Source organism: Pristis pectinata, chromosome 3 (genome assembly GCF_009764475.1).
Source record: "Pristis pectinata isolate sPriPec2 chromosome 3, sPriPec2.1.pri, whole genome shotgun sequence".
In the NCBI taxonomy this organism is placed as follows: Eukaryota; Metazoa; Chordata; class Chondrichthyes; order Rhinopristiformes; family Pristidae; genus Pristis; species Pristis pectinata.
The window spans coordinates 121,218,746-121,240,198 of NC_067407.1; the positions used below are offsets into that span (position 1 = coordinate 121,218,746).

Consider the following 21,453-nt stretch of genomic DNA (forward strand, 5'->3'; position numbering starts at 1 on the left):
TAGGGAAAATCCCCAGAGGAATTACTTCTGGAACTCACTCATGCATTTCCTGCTAAATGGTTGCAGACAGTGCTGGAAGAGCTCTCCATCCTAGCCCTTGAACTGGACTTGGTGCAATGCAGTAAGGCTTCAATGTGAAATAAATAATTATCCATGGTAAAACAACTCAATATTTCATCTAATACCTCAAACAAGAACTTCAGATTAGGAATTAAAATCAAAACATTTCTATTTGATAGAACATCACCAATAGCCTGTCCTGGTCCAACCACATGGACACCACGGCCAAGAAAGCTCACCAGTGCCTCTACTTCCTCAAGAGATTAAAGAAATTTGGCATGTCCCCTTTGACACTCACCAATTTTTATCGATGCACCATAGAAAGCATCCTATCTGGAAGCATCACGGCTTGGTATGGCAACTGCTCTGCCCAGGACCATATGAAACTGCAGAGAGTTGTGGACACACCCCAGTGCATCACAGAAACCAGCCTTCCCTCCATAGACTCTGTCTATACCTCTCGTTGCCTTGGTGAAACAGCCAGCATAATCAAATACCCCACCGTTCTCCCTTCTATCCTTTCCCATCAGGCAGAAGATACAGGACCCTGAGGACGCATACCACCAGGCTCAAGGACAGCTTCTATCCCACTGTGATAAGACTATTGAACGGTTCCCTTATACGATGAGATGGGCTTGTTTGACCTTGCACCTTATTGTCCACCAGCAATGCACTTCCCTGTAACTGTGACACTTTACTCTGTATTCTGTTATTGTTTTTATCCTGTACTACCTCAATGGTCTCTGTACTACCTCAGTGCACCGTGTAATGAATTGATCTGTACGAACGGTATGCAAGACAAGTTTTTCACTGTACCTCGGTACAAGTGACAATAATAAACCAATACCAATACCAAAAACTATTCTTTTTGTTTCTAAAGAAGTACAAGCTGAGATATCTGGTCAAATTTCTTTTTAGAAAGGCATAATTCTGGAGTTGATCGCAGTTTAAATGGGAGGGGCTGCAAAATTACTTAGTGCTGAGGCAGAATATATTATTTTCTGGATTTTTCTCTTTTTCTTGCACTCTGTAAACATCTGAATTAGTTCTGGAGGTGCTTCTTCTAGACAACCACCCTATCGCACCATCTTAATCATTTTTCTCTAAGCTTCTGAAAAATTGTTTATAATTTATGTTTCTCATGTGAATGCTGCTTTTCTGATGCTATGTGCCTGTGATGCTGCTGCAAGTATGTTTTTCATTGCACCTGTGCAAACATGTACTTGTGCATATGACAACAAACTCGACTTTTGTTCAACTTTGACTTTGACTTTGACCCTTGTCTTGAAATGGCAAAGGTGAGCAAGTGACTTTATATCAGCCCTGTACCAATGCTCATGTGTGATTATTCAAACTGTGCTAAAGACTGAGTGGTTGTAGTTTTCAGAAACATAAAAATATCTATATTTGCAGACCAGAAATGCAGACTGTTGATTTCTAGTAACAAAATGTTGTTCCTTTAACAAACTAACTGTGACTACACCAGAAACATTAGCCTTTCAATATGAACATTACACACTGACTATATGTGTAAAATGCCTATAGCAAATGTGACATCCCATTTTAGCTCATTTGCTCTCATCTCCTCAAAGAAATTACTTTCTTCTAATCTTCTTTTAAATTTTCTAAATAGAGAAAACATGACTAAAATTAAAGAAATGGTAACATGCAATACTTAAATGGTATGAATTAAAGACCAAGAGAGGATAATACGACAGGTGAAGGGACTGACTTTTAGAGGGATAAGATGAACCTTTGCATCCTGGAGAGGAATCAGTTAAGCGAGGCCTTCCTTGAAATTTCTGATGAATCAAATTGAGTCATTGGGACAAAATCAGATTGTTACAATTTACCAAAAGATGTAGGACCAGAATACAGAAGAGCAAATTGTTTTTATATGATTTTATATAGCTTTGGACTGGGTTGAGAGGTGGTCTGTGATACACTATTATAGAACTGGTGCACAATGCATTAAATGAATTCCAGGAGAACACCAAGATCTTCGGAACATGAGCCCTTTATTGAAGATGTACTCATTTACATTACAGGTATATCACACTGCTTTGCCACTTTGAAAGGCTATTTCATATGTGTACAGGCATTACATGTTCAGTCCATTTACTGTTTTTCTCAGATGCTTGGACCTTTTTGACTGTGTTTGAAACTCTGGTCCTGCAGTGATTTCCTGATCTAAAAATGTATGACATCCTGACTCAACGCACTGTTGACTTATGTCTCCTCTTCAGTTCTGGTTCTATATTCTAAAATAAATTTATTTTCACATATTTCTCCAATATGTTCTGGTATTTCACTCATTTCATTCAATTGGATACTGTCCAACTTAAGGAGTTTTTCTCCATTTAAACAAGAGATCATTTCATACTGCAGAGTTGTATTATCTCACCACTGTTTCCCACTTCTGCACTTCATACATATTCATTGGTTTTAGTCCACTCACTCTCATACGTTGTTTGTACAGCTTCTCTTGGCCTCTTCCCAATAGGTCATCAGGATGTGAGTCATGATTTTGCTTTTGTTTCAACTATCATCTCACCACTCTCTCCTCTAAACTGGGTTGCAGTAAACTCATCTGTACTCAGAGTCTGTGACACATCAGCAGCTGCACCGGTGTATCCAATGGTGGAATGTGGCATTGTACACTGCTAGAGTTGGAAATTAATTAATGATAATTTACAGTCAGTGTCAAACAACTTTGGGATACTTTTCTCTTCACAGGTTCCCTGAGAGTGCATACTGACCTTGTGACTGCAGTATTAGAAGCTAGGTGGTGTGGGAGAAAAAAATGTATATTTGATACCATTGCTTTGTACAGAACACTCAAACAACTGTGTATTGAACATTTGATACCAATTCCCTAATACTACATGTTGCAAAAAGTGATCTCTGCTCCTTTGTGGTCCATTTGGCTGTTGTGCATGAATTCTGTTTCTGTGGGACTGCCAGATTAGTAAACTAGTGATAGCTCTTGGAGCCAATCTATGTGAATAGACTAACCTTCTCCTACTCTCTTAAGGCAATTATCTATGCCTGCTTATTTTCAATATAATCATCTTCTTCCAAAATACTAATTGCAGTAAAGAACATTTCCACTCTCTACATATATGAAAGACTCAGATGACTGAACATATGTTCCTAGGCTTTCCATGTCTGCACTTGAGCCACCATTTTGTCTTTTTCCTCCCCGAATACTGACATTGATACAAGGCACCTCTCCGCTATGTTCAAATCTCTTGTGCTTCCTCCAGTTATTGCCATTGCTTTGTTGTTCACAATGCTACCGACGACTGCTGCCTTTCTAATGAATGCTGCTTGACCAATGGACATGGCTTATACTGACTCACTGTGCACCAGCAGCTGTCAAATCTTCAAGGTCCCAACCACTTTCTCTTCCCTGACTTGGAATGGCTTGGATTTTTCAATCCTCTGGTCAGTGCCATCAATTTGCAATTATCGGCAAATTCTTCAATTCTTTTTCTTGCCCTAGTACATGTTGGTTTTTGGCTCTCCTCATCACAAATTGTAGTACATTTGGAGGATGGGTGTTACTGCAGAGCTGGTGAGTGTCACATTAAATAAACACGAGGAAACACCAGAAGCTTCAGAATATGTGCTAACACTTCTAGTAAAGATTAACAACTAACTGCCACGTGTGCTTACATCACACATATGATTATATCATTGCATCAGAAGCATATGTAACTGGTTAACATACTTCCACACAGAAATACCACAAACACCAGACTAACATCATTACTCAAAGGGCGATAAATGTTTGAAATAATTTCGCATAGAATGAAAAGCATTGGAGAATGCCACAGAAGGTAGGATATATTGGATGTTATTCAGTGCTATTGCACTGTGTGTATTACAGAATTTTCCATCCATATATACACCGGTATACTTCTGGTAACATTTCCTGAGGGTGGTGCCTTTTGGAGTATTATCATGAATCTCAACTACCAAACTGACTTAATTTTTTAAGCTAAAAATAAACACATCTAAACAATTTTAGCTGATTTTAGAGACTGTTTACAGAGATCATTGGATTTTGAATTCTGTTACTGAAGAATGTTTTTCATTTGTATCTATTTTTGAAACTCACGAAAAATATTTATTATAGGTCAGAGAACCACCCATGTTATTCCTTATGGTCAGCTGAATGATCAATAAGGTCAGCAGCAATACACTAGGAAATGCATATTGTAATATTCTGCTATTAGACAGTTCAGGCCAATAATGTTCAAGAAAGGATCAGTATTTTTCTGTTTATCTATAATCTAGTACTTGTTATCGTTTAGAACTATTGGAATACCAACTGACATTTAAAATAATTTTTTTTAAATTTTGTTTTTACAGCAAGGCATGTTGCAATCCATCTTCTAGAACTGTGAAAAGAAGAGATTTTTATGAACTAAAACACGTCAGATTAAACATGTGTTCTGCCAGTTATCCAAACTGGGTTACTTTTGATGATGATTCTGCTTTCCAGTCACCGAAAGGGTCCTTCGAGTCAGATAGTGGGCTCAAAGGATTCAAATCCAGTGGCTTGGTGTTAAGTCTTTCCTCTCAACATGAAACAGCCTGGAGATCTGCCTCTGAAAGTAGCACACCTCTTTCTCCACATTGCACAAGTTTTCCTTGCACCCCAATTTATGGGCCTCAGACACCGATTACACAGAGCTCACCCAAGGATAACTACTTATTTAAGATAGAGGAACAATCACAAACCAATCACTTCCATTCACACAACAATGAGAATGGATACAGCAACCCTTTTTGGAATCAGAGATGTATTTTATGGACTGATGCTGCTCAGTGTGAAAAAGAGAGTAACCACCCTAGTAAAACATCAGGCATTAATGCAACAAACACTCTTCTTCATGGAAACCATCCACCAAAGGAAATAAAAGGACACCATCAAGTTCAGAGCAATTCCCCGCTGATGGCCCTTTGCCAAAAGCTTGAAAAAATACAAGCAGAGGACTTACATTTGTCACAGAGTTCATCATCAGGAAGCAAGCTGCTAAATACACAAATGTCTTCATCTGTTGGTAGAGATCTCTTCAGACACGAATGCAAAGATGGTTGGCCTTTAATGATGAGGATCCCTGAAAAGAAGAACATGATGTCTTCTCGTCAATGGGGTCCAATCTATCTCAAGCTCTTGGCTGGTGGTATTTTACAATTATATTATGAGCAAGGCCTTGAAAAGCCCTTTAAAGAATTGCAGTTGCAACCTTACTGCAGGCTCTCAGAACCCAAACTGGAGAACTACAAGGAATCAGGAAAAATCCACACGGTGAAGATTGAACATGTGTCGTACACAGAAAAACGCAAGTATCATCCAAAACCTGAAGTCCTGCATGAGGCAGAGATTGAGCAGGTGTTGAAGTTTGGAACGACTGACTATAGGGACATCACAGACTTCATTGCTGCAGTTGAAGAGGAACTAATGAAGCTGCCTCTCCTAACACAGCGAAGGAAGATCTACGAAGAGCAAGAAATGACACTCGAGATAACAGATCACTTCTGGGGAACATTTACAAAGGAAGGAAAACTCTTCAAAAATTCAGTGATGACTCACATTCATTGTTTGTGCTTCATTAATGGCAATGTTGAATGTTTCTTAACTCTTAATGACTTACAGCTTCAAATTAAAGACCACAGTTACTTAAAAAATGATATGGATAGCACATGGATTCAGATCTGTGATTACCGTGTTCATAAGTGTGTGAAAGAAAATGAGTTTGAGAAATCCAGAATCATTAGATTTACTCCTCCTGATGCCTGTAGAGTGGAGCTGATGCGATTTAAAACAGTCTGTGATAATCCTGAGCTTCCCTTTTTGCTAAAGGGTCTGGTCACAGTTCATGGAGCCTACACAGAATTGCGGGCATTTCTAGTCATGTCCTCTGCTTATTCCAATCTACAAAACATGCTGCCTTCCAAGTACTGTGAAAATGTGATGATACGCTTTCCTATTCCTTTGGCTTGGTCCAAAATATTTCGTACTGTGCACCTCTTCCGACAGAAGTCCTTGAAGGCTAAAAAGAATCGGAATGCTCGACTTGGCTCTGTTAGCACATCAGGTGGTGAGCCAGTTATGCAAGTCACCATTGGCACTGCTAAGTACGAACATGCTTTCAGGGCAATTGTCTGGAGGATTGATAGCCTACCTGACAAGAATGCAGGTATTTTCCATAATATAATTGCAGAAAGTCAGCATGTGGAAACTGGAACAGCTGGTGAATATTAACCTGATGATATACACATAGGTGCTGATTCCCATTCATAATATAAGAATTTTACACATACTATATGCTATTGAATTGACAGTGTTAAATTTTGAATGCTCAAACTTACACTTATTACAAGATTTTAAACTGTATCTGCTAAAGTGTAAAATAATGATTATAGCAGTTAAGAAAGACCAATACCTTTTACTTACTACTCATTAATGGTTGTTAATTCATCTTTGATAGGTAGAAAAAAATGCCAAATGCTAAGTATGAACAAATGGTGCAAGTATGCCCCTATCTCTGTTCCACCAGTTTTCACAGACATGTACCTCTTTCGTAAAATTAACAAAGTCAGGAACTTTAGTCATGGAATAACTGCTGTAACACTTAAAAAGAAGGCAGACTAGCCATCATGTTCCAAAATCGTTTTGAAAAGAGGACTTCAACAAAGAACTAGAGGTTGATACATGTTTCCCACTTTTCAAAAAAGTGGGTAAGCTATAAACCATCAATTCTTTCCTCAGTTTTTTTATATTCATTCAAGGGATGTGGGCTTTGCAGGCTGAGTCAGCAGTGTATTGCCCATCCCTAGCTGCCCTTGAGAAGGTAGTGCTGGGTTTCATCTTGAGCTGCTGCTTTTATTTAGAAATTTGTAAACTTGAGAAATTTTTCCATGGTTCCTTACTCTAATCATGCTTTGAAGGGGTCACCAACCATGTGGTCAAAGCTCAGTGCTGTTAAGTGTTTGAATTACTTCACCCAATGTTACTTTATTTTAATGTTTTAAATTTTTTGTTTCTGGTGTGATTAATTTTCCTTTTTCATATTTAAATGTTTTTTTTAAATTATCTAAATCTTGAACAGTTTCTGAAAGATTATTGGACCCATCTAAAAAAACACTTCAAGCCTCAGTAGTATGTTGCCTGAAGCCTGCTTGCCCCTCAAAGGCAGCTTTGTTTTGAGGATGCAGACTACCAGGTCACTTGGTACTCTGTATCCATTCAAGGGAAACGTGAGCAGGCACGATGGGTGGTGAGGCTGGGTAGCAGCCTGGCTCCAGTGCTCTCTGGCCAAGAGTTATTAGTCCCATTGGGATTTTGGCACAGGATGGACAAAACCTTCCTTAAAGAGTATGGGAAGGTGGGTGTCCATTTTCTACTAAGGGTGGATTACTTGCTATTTTCTCCTTTGTAAAGAAAGATTATAATTATTAAGGCAGTTCTGTCATTTATTTAGTAAATTTGATATAACTTTCTTCACGATTATAATCTTCCAATGCAAAGGAACAAAAAAAGGACTAAACTACACCTACTGAATAATTGAGATCTTGTCCTTCCTGGTGCCACAACTTATAAATTCCATCTTCCTAGCTGTAAGTATATTTCTACATTTAAAAAGTACCTTTTGTACTTGTTTTGAAATGGAAACAGAACTCTGCCTATGCTTTATCTACATAATGCAGACTCTGCAAGTTCAAACAATAGGGATGATTTATTGGACCCCTAGACACAAGTGGCATTGATGCTGACTTCACAGTGATAGGAGGGCAAGTTTTACAATTTCATTATGGAGTTCATGAACTTAGACAAGGCATTTAAAGGATGAAATTCCTCTTCGCTACTTTTAATTCAATAACGTATTTAAATAATGCCTTTATTGTAACAGCCAAAGGTCTCCCAGAGGGTTATCAAACAAATTGGACACTGAGGTACAACTGACACAGCTGATCAAAGGCTTGGTTGAAGATAGCTCTTAAGAGCATTTTAAAGAAGGAAAGAGAGGTAGAGAGATGGTAATATTTGGGAAGGAGGGAAATGCAAAGCTCAGATGGTTGATAGTTAAAATTACAGAAGCCAGTGGTGGAGCAATTAGATTTGGAAATGATCAAGAGGTTAGAATTGGAGAAACAATCAGAAAGTAAAATCAAACTAACTCACCACTTGTTTCATGGAAAACAGAACCCACCATAGATGTGGCAATTAATAAAACATTGGTCAATTAATGTACTTGTTATAATGGAAGCAATAACATAAAATAATTACAGTTAAAATTGGATTTTTACGTTACTACTTTAATAGATGGTGTTTTTAAGGATATTTGAGTAATTTAAAGATATAACCATCTTGTTAGTTGAAAGTTGTAATGAATATGGACATTTTTTTGTACTTAAACAACATTAAGGTCAACTCATTCCTTCTCACCTGATTGCGTGATAATGAATTCTCTCATTTCACTCTACAGCATCTGACCATCCACATTGTTTTTCTTGCAAACTTGAGCTGGGTTCAGACCAGGAAATACCTTCGGAATGGGAGCCATTTGTCGCTGTGGAATTTGAGGTGCCTGATTCATCAGCTTCCAAAGCGAAAGTGAAGTCATTTGGCACAGGGAGTGACATCCAGCCAGAGAAACGCATTCACCTAAAAGCTCGATACCATTACCAGGTTGGTTGTGTTGCCATCTTCTACTCTGAAATTTGTTTGTTTGGTAAATTGTCAATCTATTTTTGCAAAACAAGTTTGATCATTTCTAAATCTAATTGTTCCACTGTTGGTGGCTGTGCTGTTAGCTCTCAAGCACCAAAGGTTTGCAATTCTCTCCACCCAAACCCCACTGTCTCTCCACCCAAACCCCACTGCCTCTCCACTGCTTTCTTGTTTAAACCTGCTGACCTGCTAATTATAGCACTTCCTAAAGTGAACTGTATGGTTCTGAAGAGTTGAGGTCAGGACAGAACTTTATATTTCTTCTTTTTCAGACATAATTCATGAGTTGGGGATACAATCTGAAAAGTTTTTCCTAATTTTTCTTGCTCTTTTCCTTGGTATCTTTATTCTGCCTTGATCCACTTATTGAAGAGCTATGAGGATGTTATGATTCCCATACAAATTTTATTGGCTCAGGTGTCGCCATGCTCTAAATCTCAGATCTGTCCCTTAATTTTCACCACGGTTCATTGATTGTGATGACACTGTGCCTCACCCTCTAGTTTCCACAGGACCATCTCTTCCTGAATGCTCATCATCTTTTCGTCTTGACCTTGTATTCTTGGTGCTCCAAACTTAAGGAATCAAATAATTTTGCAGAATGGAATGGGGCCTTGTCTTTTAAAAGTGTTTGTAGATTCTGCTTAAAATGCTAATTCAATTGCCAGGTAAGTTTTTGCAGATAATTGTTGCAAATTGCCCGTTTTTGATTATTTTGGACTTTGAATTCAATGATGCCAACGAGGTCATCAACCTGAAAAGTTAAATGTTTCTTTTCTCATGAATGCTGCCTGATCTGCTGAGTGTTTCTAGCATTTTCTGATTTTTGTTCCAGATTTCTATTACCTGGAGATTTTGATTTTCATGAAGCTTCTTATTTATTGCCGTATACCCAGCTCACCATTTGATTGTGATTCATGGTAGAAATTCTGATTCATGAGAAACAGTTAATGCTTCATGTTAACGGCCTTTCATCGGAATACATTGCAAACACATGTGAATCTGAAGCATGATAAAAGTTTGAATTCAAAGCGTCATGCCTGATGAGGCATTCTTCTATGTGGGATCATTTTGCAAACTTTGTTAAATATTTCAGTTATCTTAACTATTACCAGAAATTTCACTTTGTGTGGTTCACTATATTCTACAAGATTAAGATAGTTATGAAGGCTCCTTAAATGTCACCATTATCTTTCTTACAGATCACTGCATTTAAAGAATATGATAGCAGTGCAGAGGAGATAGAGGACATTTATAAACTGTTGCCAGGGGAGGAGAAATGTAATTATAAGGACAGATTGGCTAGGCTAGGGTTATTTTCTTTAGACCAGAGATACTTGTAGCACTTGATGTATGTAATCTACAAGTCTGTGGACCAAAAGCTGGGAAATGGGATTAGTTTGTGATTGTTAGTCAGGATGACTTTCTTCTATGCATGAATTTCTCTCAATCTTGTGATACCTGTAGAAATGTAGAAATCTATCATTGGAAAGTCTGATTAATATTCCTTGTAAAAGTGTTTCCTGTTGATACCTGTAAAACAGAATGATGTGGTTTGAGTTGTCATAGTGCTCAAAGGAGATTTGAAAAATTAAGATTACAGTTTTCTACCTTTACTTTTATTTTGTAAGTGGGTTTTATGTACCTTGTTATGTCTTTGCACCTCATTATGACCTTACACTTTATTGTCTACCAGCACTGTACTTTCTCTGTAGCTGTGGCACTTTACTCTGCATTCTGTATTGTTTTACCTTGTACTACCTCAATGCACTGTGTAATTGATCTGTATGAACGGTATGCAAGACAAGTTTTTCACTGTACCTTGGTAAAAGTGACAATAATAAACCAACTCCAATTCCAAACTGAAATGCAACATATATATCAAAGCAACCTAATACTGTTACTGATCGAGAGTCATAGAATCATAGAATCCTATAGCATGGAAACAGGCCATTCACCCATCATATCTATGCTGCTCAGTGGGCACCCATCTGTATTAATCCCACTTCCAGCACTTGGCCCATTGCCTTCTATGCCTAGGTGATTCAAGTGCCTGTCCAGACACTTATTAAATGCTGTCAGCAACTCTGCTTCCATTACTCTCTGAAGCAGTGTATTCCAGGTAATCATCACTCTGGGTGAAAAGGGTCCCATCCGACCCCCTCCAAATCTCTTACCCCTTACCCTAAATCTATGTCCTCTAGTTTTATCTATCTCTGATATGGGCAAAAGTACCCTGCAGTCTACCCTATCCATACCCCTCATAATTTTATATACCTCAGTTTTGTCCATGCTTAACCCCTTCTGCACCAGGGAAAAACGACCTAACCTCTCCATTCCCTCCTCATAACGGAACTGCTCCATCCCAGGCAACATCCTGGTGAATCTCCGCTGCACCCTTCGCACATCCTTCCTGCAGAGGAATAGCCTTTCAGAAAAAGGCAAAACTTCTGTGTTAAAGGATAACTTAGTATTTATAATCGAGTTCCTTTTCAGCAGCATGTCCACAGTTAAGCTCTTATCATACTTTGGCAGGATTTGTTAGACTGACAGAATGTGCGCCATAAAGTTAAAATTAATTTACGTTAACGGAAATTTCTGATCACATCTGGAATGTAGAAATCTACCATTGGAAAGACTGATAAATATTCCTTGTAAAAGTGTTTCCTGTTGATACCTGTAAAATAGAATGATGTGGTTTTAGTTGTCATAGTGCTCAAAGGAGATTTGAAAAATTAAGATTACAGTTCTCTGCCTTTACTTTTATTTTGTAAGTGGGTCTTCTATATATTTGAGGATAGGGCTGGAAATTAAATATGCTCTTCTCCAGGACAGCTTTAGTATAATTAAAAACAGCTCATTTTATAGGTCAGCTGTTCTGTTGAAAGTTCTTTGACCCGAAATGTTAATTCAGTGTCTCTCCTTGGATGCTGAGTATTTCCAGCATTTCCTCTTTTATTTTTATTTATAGGCCTAAATCCAATTTCTTGATAAATACCTTTACTGACCCAAATCAAATGAAACTCCTGAACGATACAGTTTATTTCCCAGAGAGGGGGCAGAAGTGATGCAGATGGTGGAATGTAGACTGATGAAGGGTTTCAACCTGAAACGTCGACTGTCCATTTCTCCTCCACAGATACTGCCTGACCCGCTCATTTCCTCCAGCATCTCATTTTTGCTCCACTTTATTTCTTACACTAGCCAATCCTATAGCTCCTGCACTGTGAACGATAAATCCTGCCAATTTATGATACATTTTTTGTATGGATTTGATTTTAAGAACAAGGTTATGAATACTAAGAATGACAAAAGTGCATTCATTTCCTCAGTCTGAATTATAAAAATTTATCTGCATATCAACAATAGGTTATTTGGTAGAATAACAAGATATTACTGAGAGATCTCAGTAGTGTTTAAATAGATCTTTTTATTTTGTGCCTACTGCTCTACCAATGCTGACTGGAATTATCCCAAAACTGATTTATCCTGGAAGCAGAAATTTAGGAGCACCAAACAGGCATGGTATTCCCAGAGTACTGAGCAGCTACACACAGCAAACAATTTTCACAGACAGAAAACCAGGCAATAAAAATCAATTAACCAATCTATAATCATTTTAGCAGGTGTGCTAAAATCTGCTGCTTGTGAGACCTCATAAGAACGTTACGAAGAACATAAGAAATAGGAGCAGGAGTCGGCCATCTGGCCCGTGGAGCCTGCTCTGCCATTCAATAAGATCATTGCTGATCTGGCCATGGACTCAGATTCACCTACCTGCCTTTTCCCCATAACCCTTACTTCCCCAACAATGCAAAAATCTATCTGTGTCTTAAATATATTTAATGAGGTAGCCCCTACTGCTACCCTGGGCAGAGAATTCCACAGATTCACTCCTCTCTGGAAAAAGCAGTTTCTCCTCATCTCCATTCCTAAATCTATTCCCCTGAATCTCGACGCTATGTCCCCTAGTTCTAGTCTTATTCACCAGTGGAAACAACCTTCCTGCCTCGATCTTGTCTATCCCTTTCATAATTATATGTTTCTATAAGATCCCCTCTCATTCTTCTGAATTCCAGTGAGTATAGTCCCAGGCAACTCAATCTCTCCTCATAGGCTAACCCCCTCATCTCCGGAATCAACCTGGTGAACCTCCAATGCGCCGCCTCTAAAGCCAGTATATCTTTCCTCCTGTAAGGAGACCAGTACTGCATGCAGTACTCCAGGTGCAGCCTCACCTGTACCCTGTATAGTTGCAGCATAACCTGCCTGCTCTTAAATTCAATCCCTCTAGCAATGAAGGCCAACATTCCATTTGCCTTCTTGATAACCTGCTGCACCTGCAAACCAACCTTTTGCGATTCATGCACAAGTACTCCCAAGTCTCTCTGCACAACAGCATGCTGCAATCTTTCATCATTTAATGGTAAACATACTCACAGTGGAATTATTGCTAATATACAACACAAAAAACCTTAGCTAAAATATAAAAATGCCCTTTTCTGGATGCAGCTCCACTGCATTTTTGCTCCACTTTAATGTTTTCAAATGTTTTGATAGCTTCACCTGAATGAGGTAGAGCCAGAATAATGGAAGGCAAAATAAGAAGCAAAAAGAAACCAGAAAAAAAATTCAATGTTATTTGGCTATTTCCCACTGTATTTCCATGATGTTTTAATTGTTAATGAAGTTGACAAAAAGTTGAAATGTTGTGTAATATTTGAAACAAAGAATGAAATTTTGATGTTCATATTTTAACCAAGTGTAAACATTTCAAATAATGAATTAATATAATAAACAAAGTGTTTCCAGACGAAAACACTTTTTTCCATGTTAATAGCCAAATAAACCCCGTGATATGGTGTCATCAGTTCATTTGAACCACAGTTTCTCCAAGACCATGAATTTAAGCAGTTTCATAGAACATCAGAGCAGCAAAATTATTTTTTGCTTATAATCTTTTGTTTATTTTTAATTGAACCACAGACTGCGAAATGAAAGGTAGATATATCTAGCTCAATGAATGTGGCATTATAATAGCAAAAGGTGTTGCAAGTCTACCAATATAATGCTAACAATGATTTTTCATCCCCTTCGATAGAACTTTAAAAAGGAAATTGGCATTAGTAAAGTTATAAAAATAGTGCTCATAATGGCCCACAATTCCCAGCAAAGCTACCCAATATTCCCTGAAGCTGCAGAGGAGGATTTGATCCAAATCTAGACAATCTGGAACTGTCCTCAGTGGAGCTGCATCCAAAAAAGGGCATCTTTATTTTTCAGCTCGATTTTGTTTTGTGTTGTATATTAGCAATAATTCCACTATCAGCAGATTTTAATTTGTGTCTGATGTTACATCATTGGACCTCTCACCTATTGATAATCATAGAAGAATTGATTGGATACAGTTCTTAGTAAGCTTATGCTCACAATAGCCCACAAGGGGTTGTGTTTTAATCAGACTTGAAATGGATAGCTTACTTTTGGTTCTGCTTTTGATTCTTTACATGTGATGAAACAAAGGTGCCTCCATCTGAAATTGAACCACACTAGTTTGGTTAGTAATTTATCCCCCAACCTCTCCCACCCCCATCCCAAACCCATTGAAAAATTCCACCCAAGCCAAGCAGATACAGGATATCTTTCTCTTTTTATCTCTCTGTGAGTTATTGTAATTCTTCCTTATTTATTCTGGAATGTTTTTCACTACAGGTTGAAATTGAAAAGAAGTGGATTCGAATCGAGGGAGAAGATCCAGAGAAACCTGGAGACTGTGTGACCCAATGAACATGACAGAGAGCACAACCTCCAGCATTATGTTGTGACAAAGATAGTCTATGGGTTTAAAATTATGGCAGTATCTTGGTCACTTGATTTTTTGAGAAGTGAAATGGGAGTACTAAAACTGAGCACATTGTTCTGTAGGAATATCTGGTCCTTCCTGCACAGTTATTGCACTTGGCTCCACCCCCAACCCCTTCAGTTGGCAGCTGCCACAGTTGTAGATCTTCTGTGTCTTGAAGGACAGAACCAAGAGTGGTGAGCTGGTGAACATTCTTTTTTTGATATTTCCTATTTCACTGTGGAAACATTTCTGATGCTACCCGGTGCCAGCATCCACAATAATATAGTGATTAGGATCTCACCACAGTTCACGGTTCCATGCAGTATTTTTCCATCAATAGTTGGGAGGGTAATTACAATAACCCACGAGGGAATCATTCTACTTTGTAATTTACTCTTTTTGGTAACTACTAAATTTTTGGACTCTGGTTCATGATCACAGAATTTAAAATTGTAATAAACTGTAAGGAACAGACTTCAGAGGTCATAGTCTGAAATTGACACACATGTGGCAGATGAAATTTAAAGCAGAGAAATATGATGGTTTGTCACAGAGAGGTAGGCATAGAATCATACAACAGGGAAACGGGCTTTTTGGCCCATCAAATCCACCTCAACCATTAGTCACCCATTTATACTAATCCTACACTAATCTCATTTTATTATCCCCATATTCTCTTCAACTCCTTCCAGATTTTACCATTCCCCGTACACTATGGGCAATTTACAAAGGTCAATTAATCCATCAACCTGGATTTCTTTGGGATGTGGGTGGAAAGCAGAGCACCTAGAGGAAATACAGGGGAGAATGTGCAAACTCCACACAGACAGCATCGGAGGTCATGATTGAACCCACATTCCTGAAGCTGTGGGGAACTAGCTGCTCCTTTATGGTATCATTTAGTTTATTTATCTTTCATTTTGATATGGTCAATGAGGAGAGATAACTAAATTAAATGGCACCTTAAAGGAATTGCAAGAACTGAGATACTCCGGGGCAGATGAACACTAAGCTTTGAAGATAATAAGACAAGTGAAAAGGCTAATGCAAGAAGCAAATGGGATCCTTGATTTCATATGTAGGTCTAGAGAATAAAAGCAATGATGTTATGCTAAATCTTTAGAATATAATCATCTTCTGAGCCCAGCTGGAGCACCATGTCTAGTTTTCCATAAACATTTTTGTTTGAATAGGGTCTTACAGTAGGTGCAGAGGATATTTAATAGTAATGAAAGAATATTGCTACATAGAGAGCATAAAGAACTGATGCTTATTCCTTTAAAATGTACAGAATGTAGAAAATCAAGAACAGTTTGAAAATGTTAGTAAGAAAAAAAATGTTTCCTGCAGCAGTAGGGTCAGGAACAAGAGCTTACTAACTTAAGATAAAAGAATGAGAGGGCAGGCGGGAAGGGGAGGGAGAGTTGACATGATCTGGAATGCTCTGACCAAAACAGATAAAATAGCAACTTGCAAAAGGAAATTTCTCTGCTGCATTATTCAATAATATTAAATTGAGCTGTAAAATCATTACCTTACAGCTTAATGTGACAGGCAGATGTATTACTTTACAGTCGGTCAATGTCAGCAAAAATTTGTTGTAGACATAAACAAGTTCAAATCTACAAGATATATTAAATTGCCTCTCCTGATCTTCAGTATGCAGCCATGCCTGGTTAAGTTGTCCAAGGGTGACAACTTCACACTGGTTTGACAAATGCTGCATAAGCCTGATCTCTTTTTGCTCAATAACCAGTGTTTGGTGGCAGCAGCTAATGTTCATTGGTCAACAATGTTTCCTCACGTGTGACATTCCCCATTTGATTAAGATTACACTTTGTCTTAAAAAGAGTAAAACTAGTTTATGTCCAAGACTACTAACCTTACACAGAATGGATTTTAGAAATAGTCATTTCTTTGAGATGCCGCAGTTGTGCAGCAATTAGTGATGTAACCTCTCGGCTCCAATGACCCAGGTTCGATTCTGACCTTCCATACTGTCTGTGTGGAGTTTGCATGTTCTCTCCATGTACTCTTGGGTTTCCCCTGGGTGCTCTGGTTTCCTCCCATATCCCCAATATGTGCTGGCAAGTTAATTGGCCACTGTAAATTACCCTTATTGTAGGTAAATGAAAAAAAATCAAAGGAATTGATGGGCATGAGAGAGAGAATAAATTAGCAAGGTTACAAGAAAGTAAGAGGGGGAAGCAGATAATTGTATTGCTCCACTGAGAGCTGGCATGGCCTCCTGTGTTGTAATAGGTAAGGAGCACAATGATTAATAAAGTTTGGGAGAAATTGCAATAAATTATTTAAGTAATTCATCTTTTGCATGCTACTCTTTTAGTTCATTAACATTATAAAAGACTTATAAATATTTACTTGAATGTATATCATATTTGAAAATGGTTAGACCATGGCCTAATCTGTATTCAAAACTAATCTTTTCTTAACTACTGTCAAATAAAAAAATGCAGAATTTTGTGGAAGAAAAAGCAATAGTAGTTTTAGTAAGTACTCAAAATCAACAATAAATTCAGAGCAGTGCAATATTTTTATGCAACAGCACAAACTGCAGGCAATCATTGCGTCTTTTGCTTTGCACAAGTCCTGACTCAGCAATAGATTAGGTCCACTATTCTATCCAAGCTATCAATAGCTGTGGGTGTTAATGTTGTTATGGAACCTTTAATCTGTATGCTGGGAGTGCTTGCTGTTAACTCTGGTTCTCCAGTACTAATATACTGTATATGTATCATCCTCATTACTGCAAGAATTTATACAATAAATATCGTGTTTAAAAAAAATAGAAATACAAATAACAGGTAGATTTAATGTTTTAATTGTAAACCAATGCATATAACACGAAATAACTCACAAATGAAAAAGTTTATATATTTTCTGAAACTAGTATAATGTGGATTTAAGGGACTGTAGAGAAAAAAATGTTCTTAGAGGATTCTTCTTTGAATGAAGGAAATACTTAACTGCCTTTTTCAGGTTTAGGAACTGAAAAGAAGTTTAAGAAAAGAAGTAAAAGACAAAAATGAATGATCCATTTCAAATGTGATTTACTTGGAAAATGTGTGTTTGTAAAGAAAAAGCAAAACATTCAACAAAAAATTTTCAGAGAAAGAGGCCAGGTGGAGAGAATGAAGGGAATGACTGGTTAGCAGGGAAACCAGGATAGACTGATTGGCACAAGTGGTGGCAGTGCCAGCTGAGAAATGATGGTGAGGGCTTGTTAATTGCAGCTGATATGTCTTGAGGAGAACACTGGAAATACTCAGCAACATGATACTGGCTGACCTTCTGAGTATTTCCAGTATCCTCTGTTTTATTTCAGATTTCTAGCATCTACACTGTTCCAGCATTTTTTTCTCCTTCTCTGCTTTTATTCATCTCCTCCATTTACATTTCCTCCAAGCAGATGAGCTATGGTTCAGAATCAGATTTATTATCACTGACATATGACGTGAAATTTGTTTTGCAGCAGCAGTACAGTGCAAAGACATAAAATTCCATAAATTACAAAAATAAATAATTAGTGCAAAAAAAGGGAATAATGAGGTGGTGTTCATGGACCGTTCAGAAACCTGATGGCGGAGGGGAAGAAGCTGTTCCTGAATCGTTGAGTGTGGGTCTTCAGGCTCCTGTACCTCCTCTCTGATGGTGTAATGAGAAGAGGGCATGTCCCAAATGACAAGGGTCCTTAGTGATAGATGCCGCCTTCTTGAGGCACCACATCTTGAAGATATCCTCATTGGTGGGAAGGGTTGTGCACGCTGGCTTAGTCTACAATCCTCTGCAGCCTCTTGCGATCCCGTGCATATGGTTAACAACCTTTCACCACCCTCTCTCAGCTAACAGCATAATCACCTGTGTTATTCATTTCTCTTGGACTTCAATCTTTTGCAGATATTTCCTTCATTCTTTCCACCCGTCTCTCTTTTCTGCAACTCTAAACCTTTCATTTCTAACCTTTCCGAATTCCAATAAAAGGTCATCAGCTGAAATTTGAACTCTGTTTCACTCTTGAAAGATGGTGCTTAACTTGTTGAGTATTTTCAGAATTTTCTGTATTAATTTTAGATTCCCAATCATCTACAGTATTTTTGTGCTTCAAATACCTAAATTGGTACATGGCATCATGAGATTTGGACTTAAAGAAATGTGTCCATAAAAGAGATATTACTCACGTTTCTTCCAGAGAAGAATCCTTTCTGCATATTTCTTTAAATCCAATGATTATCTGCACCTATGAATTACAAATGATGTATCACCAAGAGACAGCATTAATTTCAGAACTTTCACAGCATATTGCTTCTTTCTTGCTCTTCATAGTTGCCATTTCAGTATGAAATTGCTGTAGGTTCAGGGCAATATTCTACCAAAGGTAAAAATGTGCTGTCCTTGAAATGCCAATAGAATGCAAAGGAATGCAGAAATGCGTTTTTATATTGAAAATTCTTAGTTGTCTATAATTATTAGAAGTATACTTGGTACATTGTACTAAAGAAGTGACAATGACATGATCTCATACAGCCTTAGAGTAGCACTGTCTATTCATTATACATTACTTCTGTGTTCATAAAACTGTATGACTGGATCATTTATGGTTTGCTTTTATAAATGTTTAAAATGTAGAAAAACACAATTATGCTGCGGTCCTCTTATCTGCCAATGTGAAATAAAGTTGTTTTGCAATTGGCTGACTTTACTGAGTTTCAGAATTGAAAGCTTCATTTTATTGTAATTAAATTTTAACAGCTAAGTACAATATTTCTGTTGTTTCACATCTGATACACCAATTAGATTTATCAAATAGTCTCTCATGAATGCTGTTGCTCAAAATTGTTTCACTTAATGTTCCATGAATGACCTCTGGGACATGTGATACACTGATGGAGTCATAAACCAGGACTGGCTTCATCCATATCCTGAGGCATTTTAATGTAAATAGAACTTAAAGAAGAGAAAAGATTTACAGCATTTCTCAAGGGTTTCTGCTGTAGTTGGTGGGTGCTGGGGAGAATCCTGTCAATATTTGAAAAGAAATCTTTAACAGCATGTCACGTTCTTGTACAAAGATATTTGCTGTATATGATAGCAAGTGTGTATGTGCATGTGAATCATGACAAGTTGTTGCATCCTTAACACTAAAGATGAGGTAGAAGATTAACCATGACCTTGATGAATGCTGGAGCAGGCTCAAAGGACCATACAACCTATTCCTGCCCCTATTTCTTATGTTCTCTTCAAGGGACATGGGTCTGTGTATATTGGGAAAGCAATTGATGTCTCCTAAACCAATCAAATTAAGGAACTGCTAAGGCCAGAGTAAAGTCTGAAGAAAGAAATGCAGTTAAAATAACAAACTCAATGTCATATCAAGTGTTGAAAGTGAAATAAAGGAAAAGTGAGAGATAATAGAAAGATATTATTTTATTTTTAAATCTCCAACAACTAAAATGTGAAGGAATGAAGCTCCACACCTGCAGTGCCCTAATATTTGTGAATAAATAAGATTTATCAAGCTATTATTTGTTACAGAAAAGTCCTAACATTCTTTGGGTGAGTTTTATCTGTATCCTCAAACTTTGTGCTGAAACTTTATGCCATTCAATGTACTTGAATGGTAATACATCGTACTAACCACTTCAGAGAGCACCTCTCTGAATCCTGCGCTCAACAATACATGTGTGATAGATGGTCGTAGCTGCTTGATTTCCATATAAATAAAAGGGAGTGTTATCATTACCCATTACTGAAAAATGCAGTCTAATAAATGAATTGATTTTATTATGTGACATAGGGTGATTAATTGTTAGTGTTGGTACTTAGAAATTTGAACATGTAACATTGAATAGTACAGCACAGGAACAGGCAGAGAGAGCAGTTTAACATTTGTACATTAAGAACATTTACGGTATAGCTTACTACTTCTAAGACACAGTGTCCCTAAGACACAGCGTTCTTACTTGAACAGGCATCACCAGCCCTTCATTGTTGGAGTGTGAGGATACGTGTGGGAGACCATTGCTCTGCAGATTGCCAAGGTTCAAGAAGTAGGTCCATCATCATCTTTACAGAACAATTAGGGACGGGCAACAGATGAGGGTCTGTTAGCATTTTCTTTGAAGAACACAATAAAAAAAAATCAGTCTGATGGCGCAAAATACTTCACACTCAATGTAATGCAGGACAAATCCAATTCAGCTAGTCACTGCCCTGTCAGGCTACCCTCAGTCATCAGCAAGATCATGGAAGTCGTCGTTGATAGTGTTATCAAATGGAACTTGCTCATCAATAACTTGGTCACTGATGTTCATTTTGGATTTTGCAAGGATCACTTAGCACAGAATAAGTTAACACAGCTTTAGACTGGACAGGGGCTGAAGAGCTGAATTCCAAGTGAGGTGAGAGTAACTGTTCCTGGCATCAAGGCAGCGTTCAAGTGTGGCATCAAGGTGTCCTGGTGAAACTGAAGTCACTAGAGATCAAAAGAAAAACACCCCACAGTTGAAGTCATACCTCCACAAAGGAAGATGGTTGTGTTTGTTGGAGGTTAATCATCCCAGCCCCTGTATATCTCCGCAGGAATTCAGCAGGGCTGTATCCTAGGCCCAAAGAGCCTCATCAGATTCAACAACGACCTTCCTCCATCATGAAGTCAGAAGTGGAGAAGTTAACCGATGATTGCATAATGTTCAATCCCATTCGCATCTCAGCAAATAAAGCAGTCCGTGCCCACATGCAGCAAGACCTAGACAACATTCAGGCCTGGGTTAGTAAGTGGCAA

At 37.9% G+C, this 21,453-nt stretch overlaps 1 protein-coding gene across 1 annotated transcript in view; it reads left to right on the forward strand.

The window, feature by feature from the left end:
• Positions 1-21,453, forward strand: part of LOC127568763 (stonin-1) — a 79,590-nt gene that overhangs the window by 7,124 nt on the left and 51,013 nt on the right. The window contains exons 2-3 of the mRNA XM_052012895.1: positions 4,438-6,272; positions 8,562-8,764. Coding sequence (XP_051868855.1) covers positions 4,438-6,272; positions 8,562-8,764 — 2,038 coding nt within the window. The remainder of the gene's footprint in view (positions 1-4,437; positions 6,273-8,561; positions 8,765-21,453) is intronic.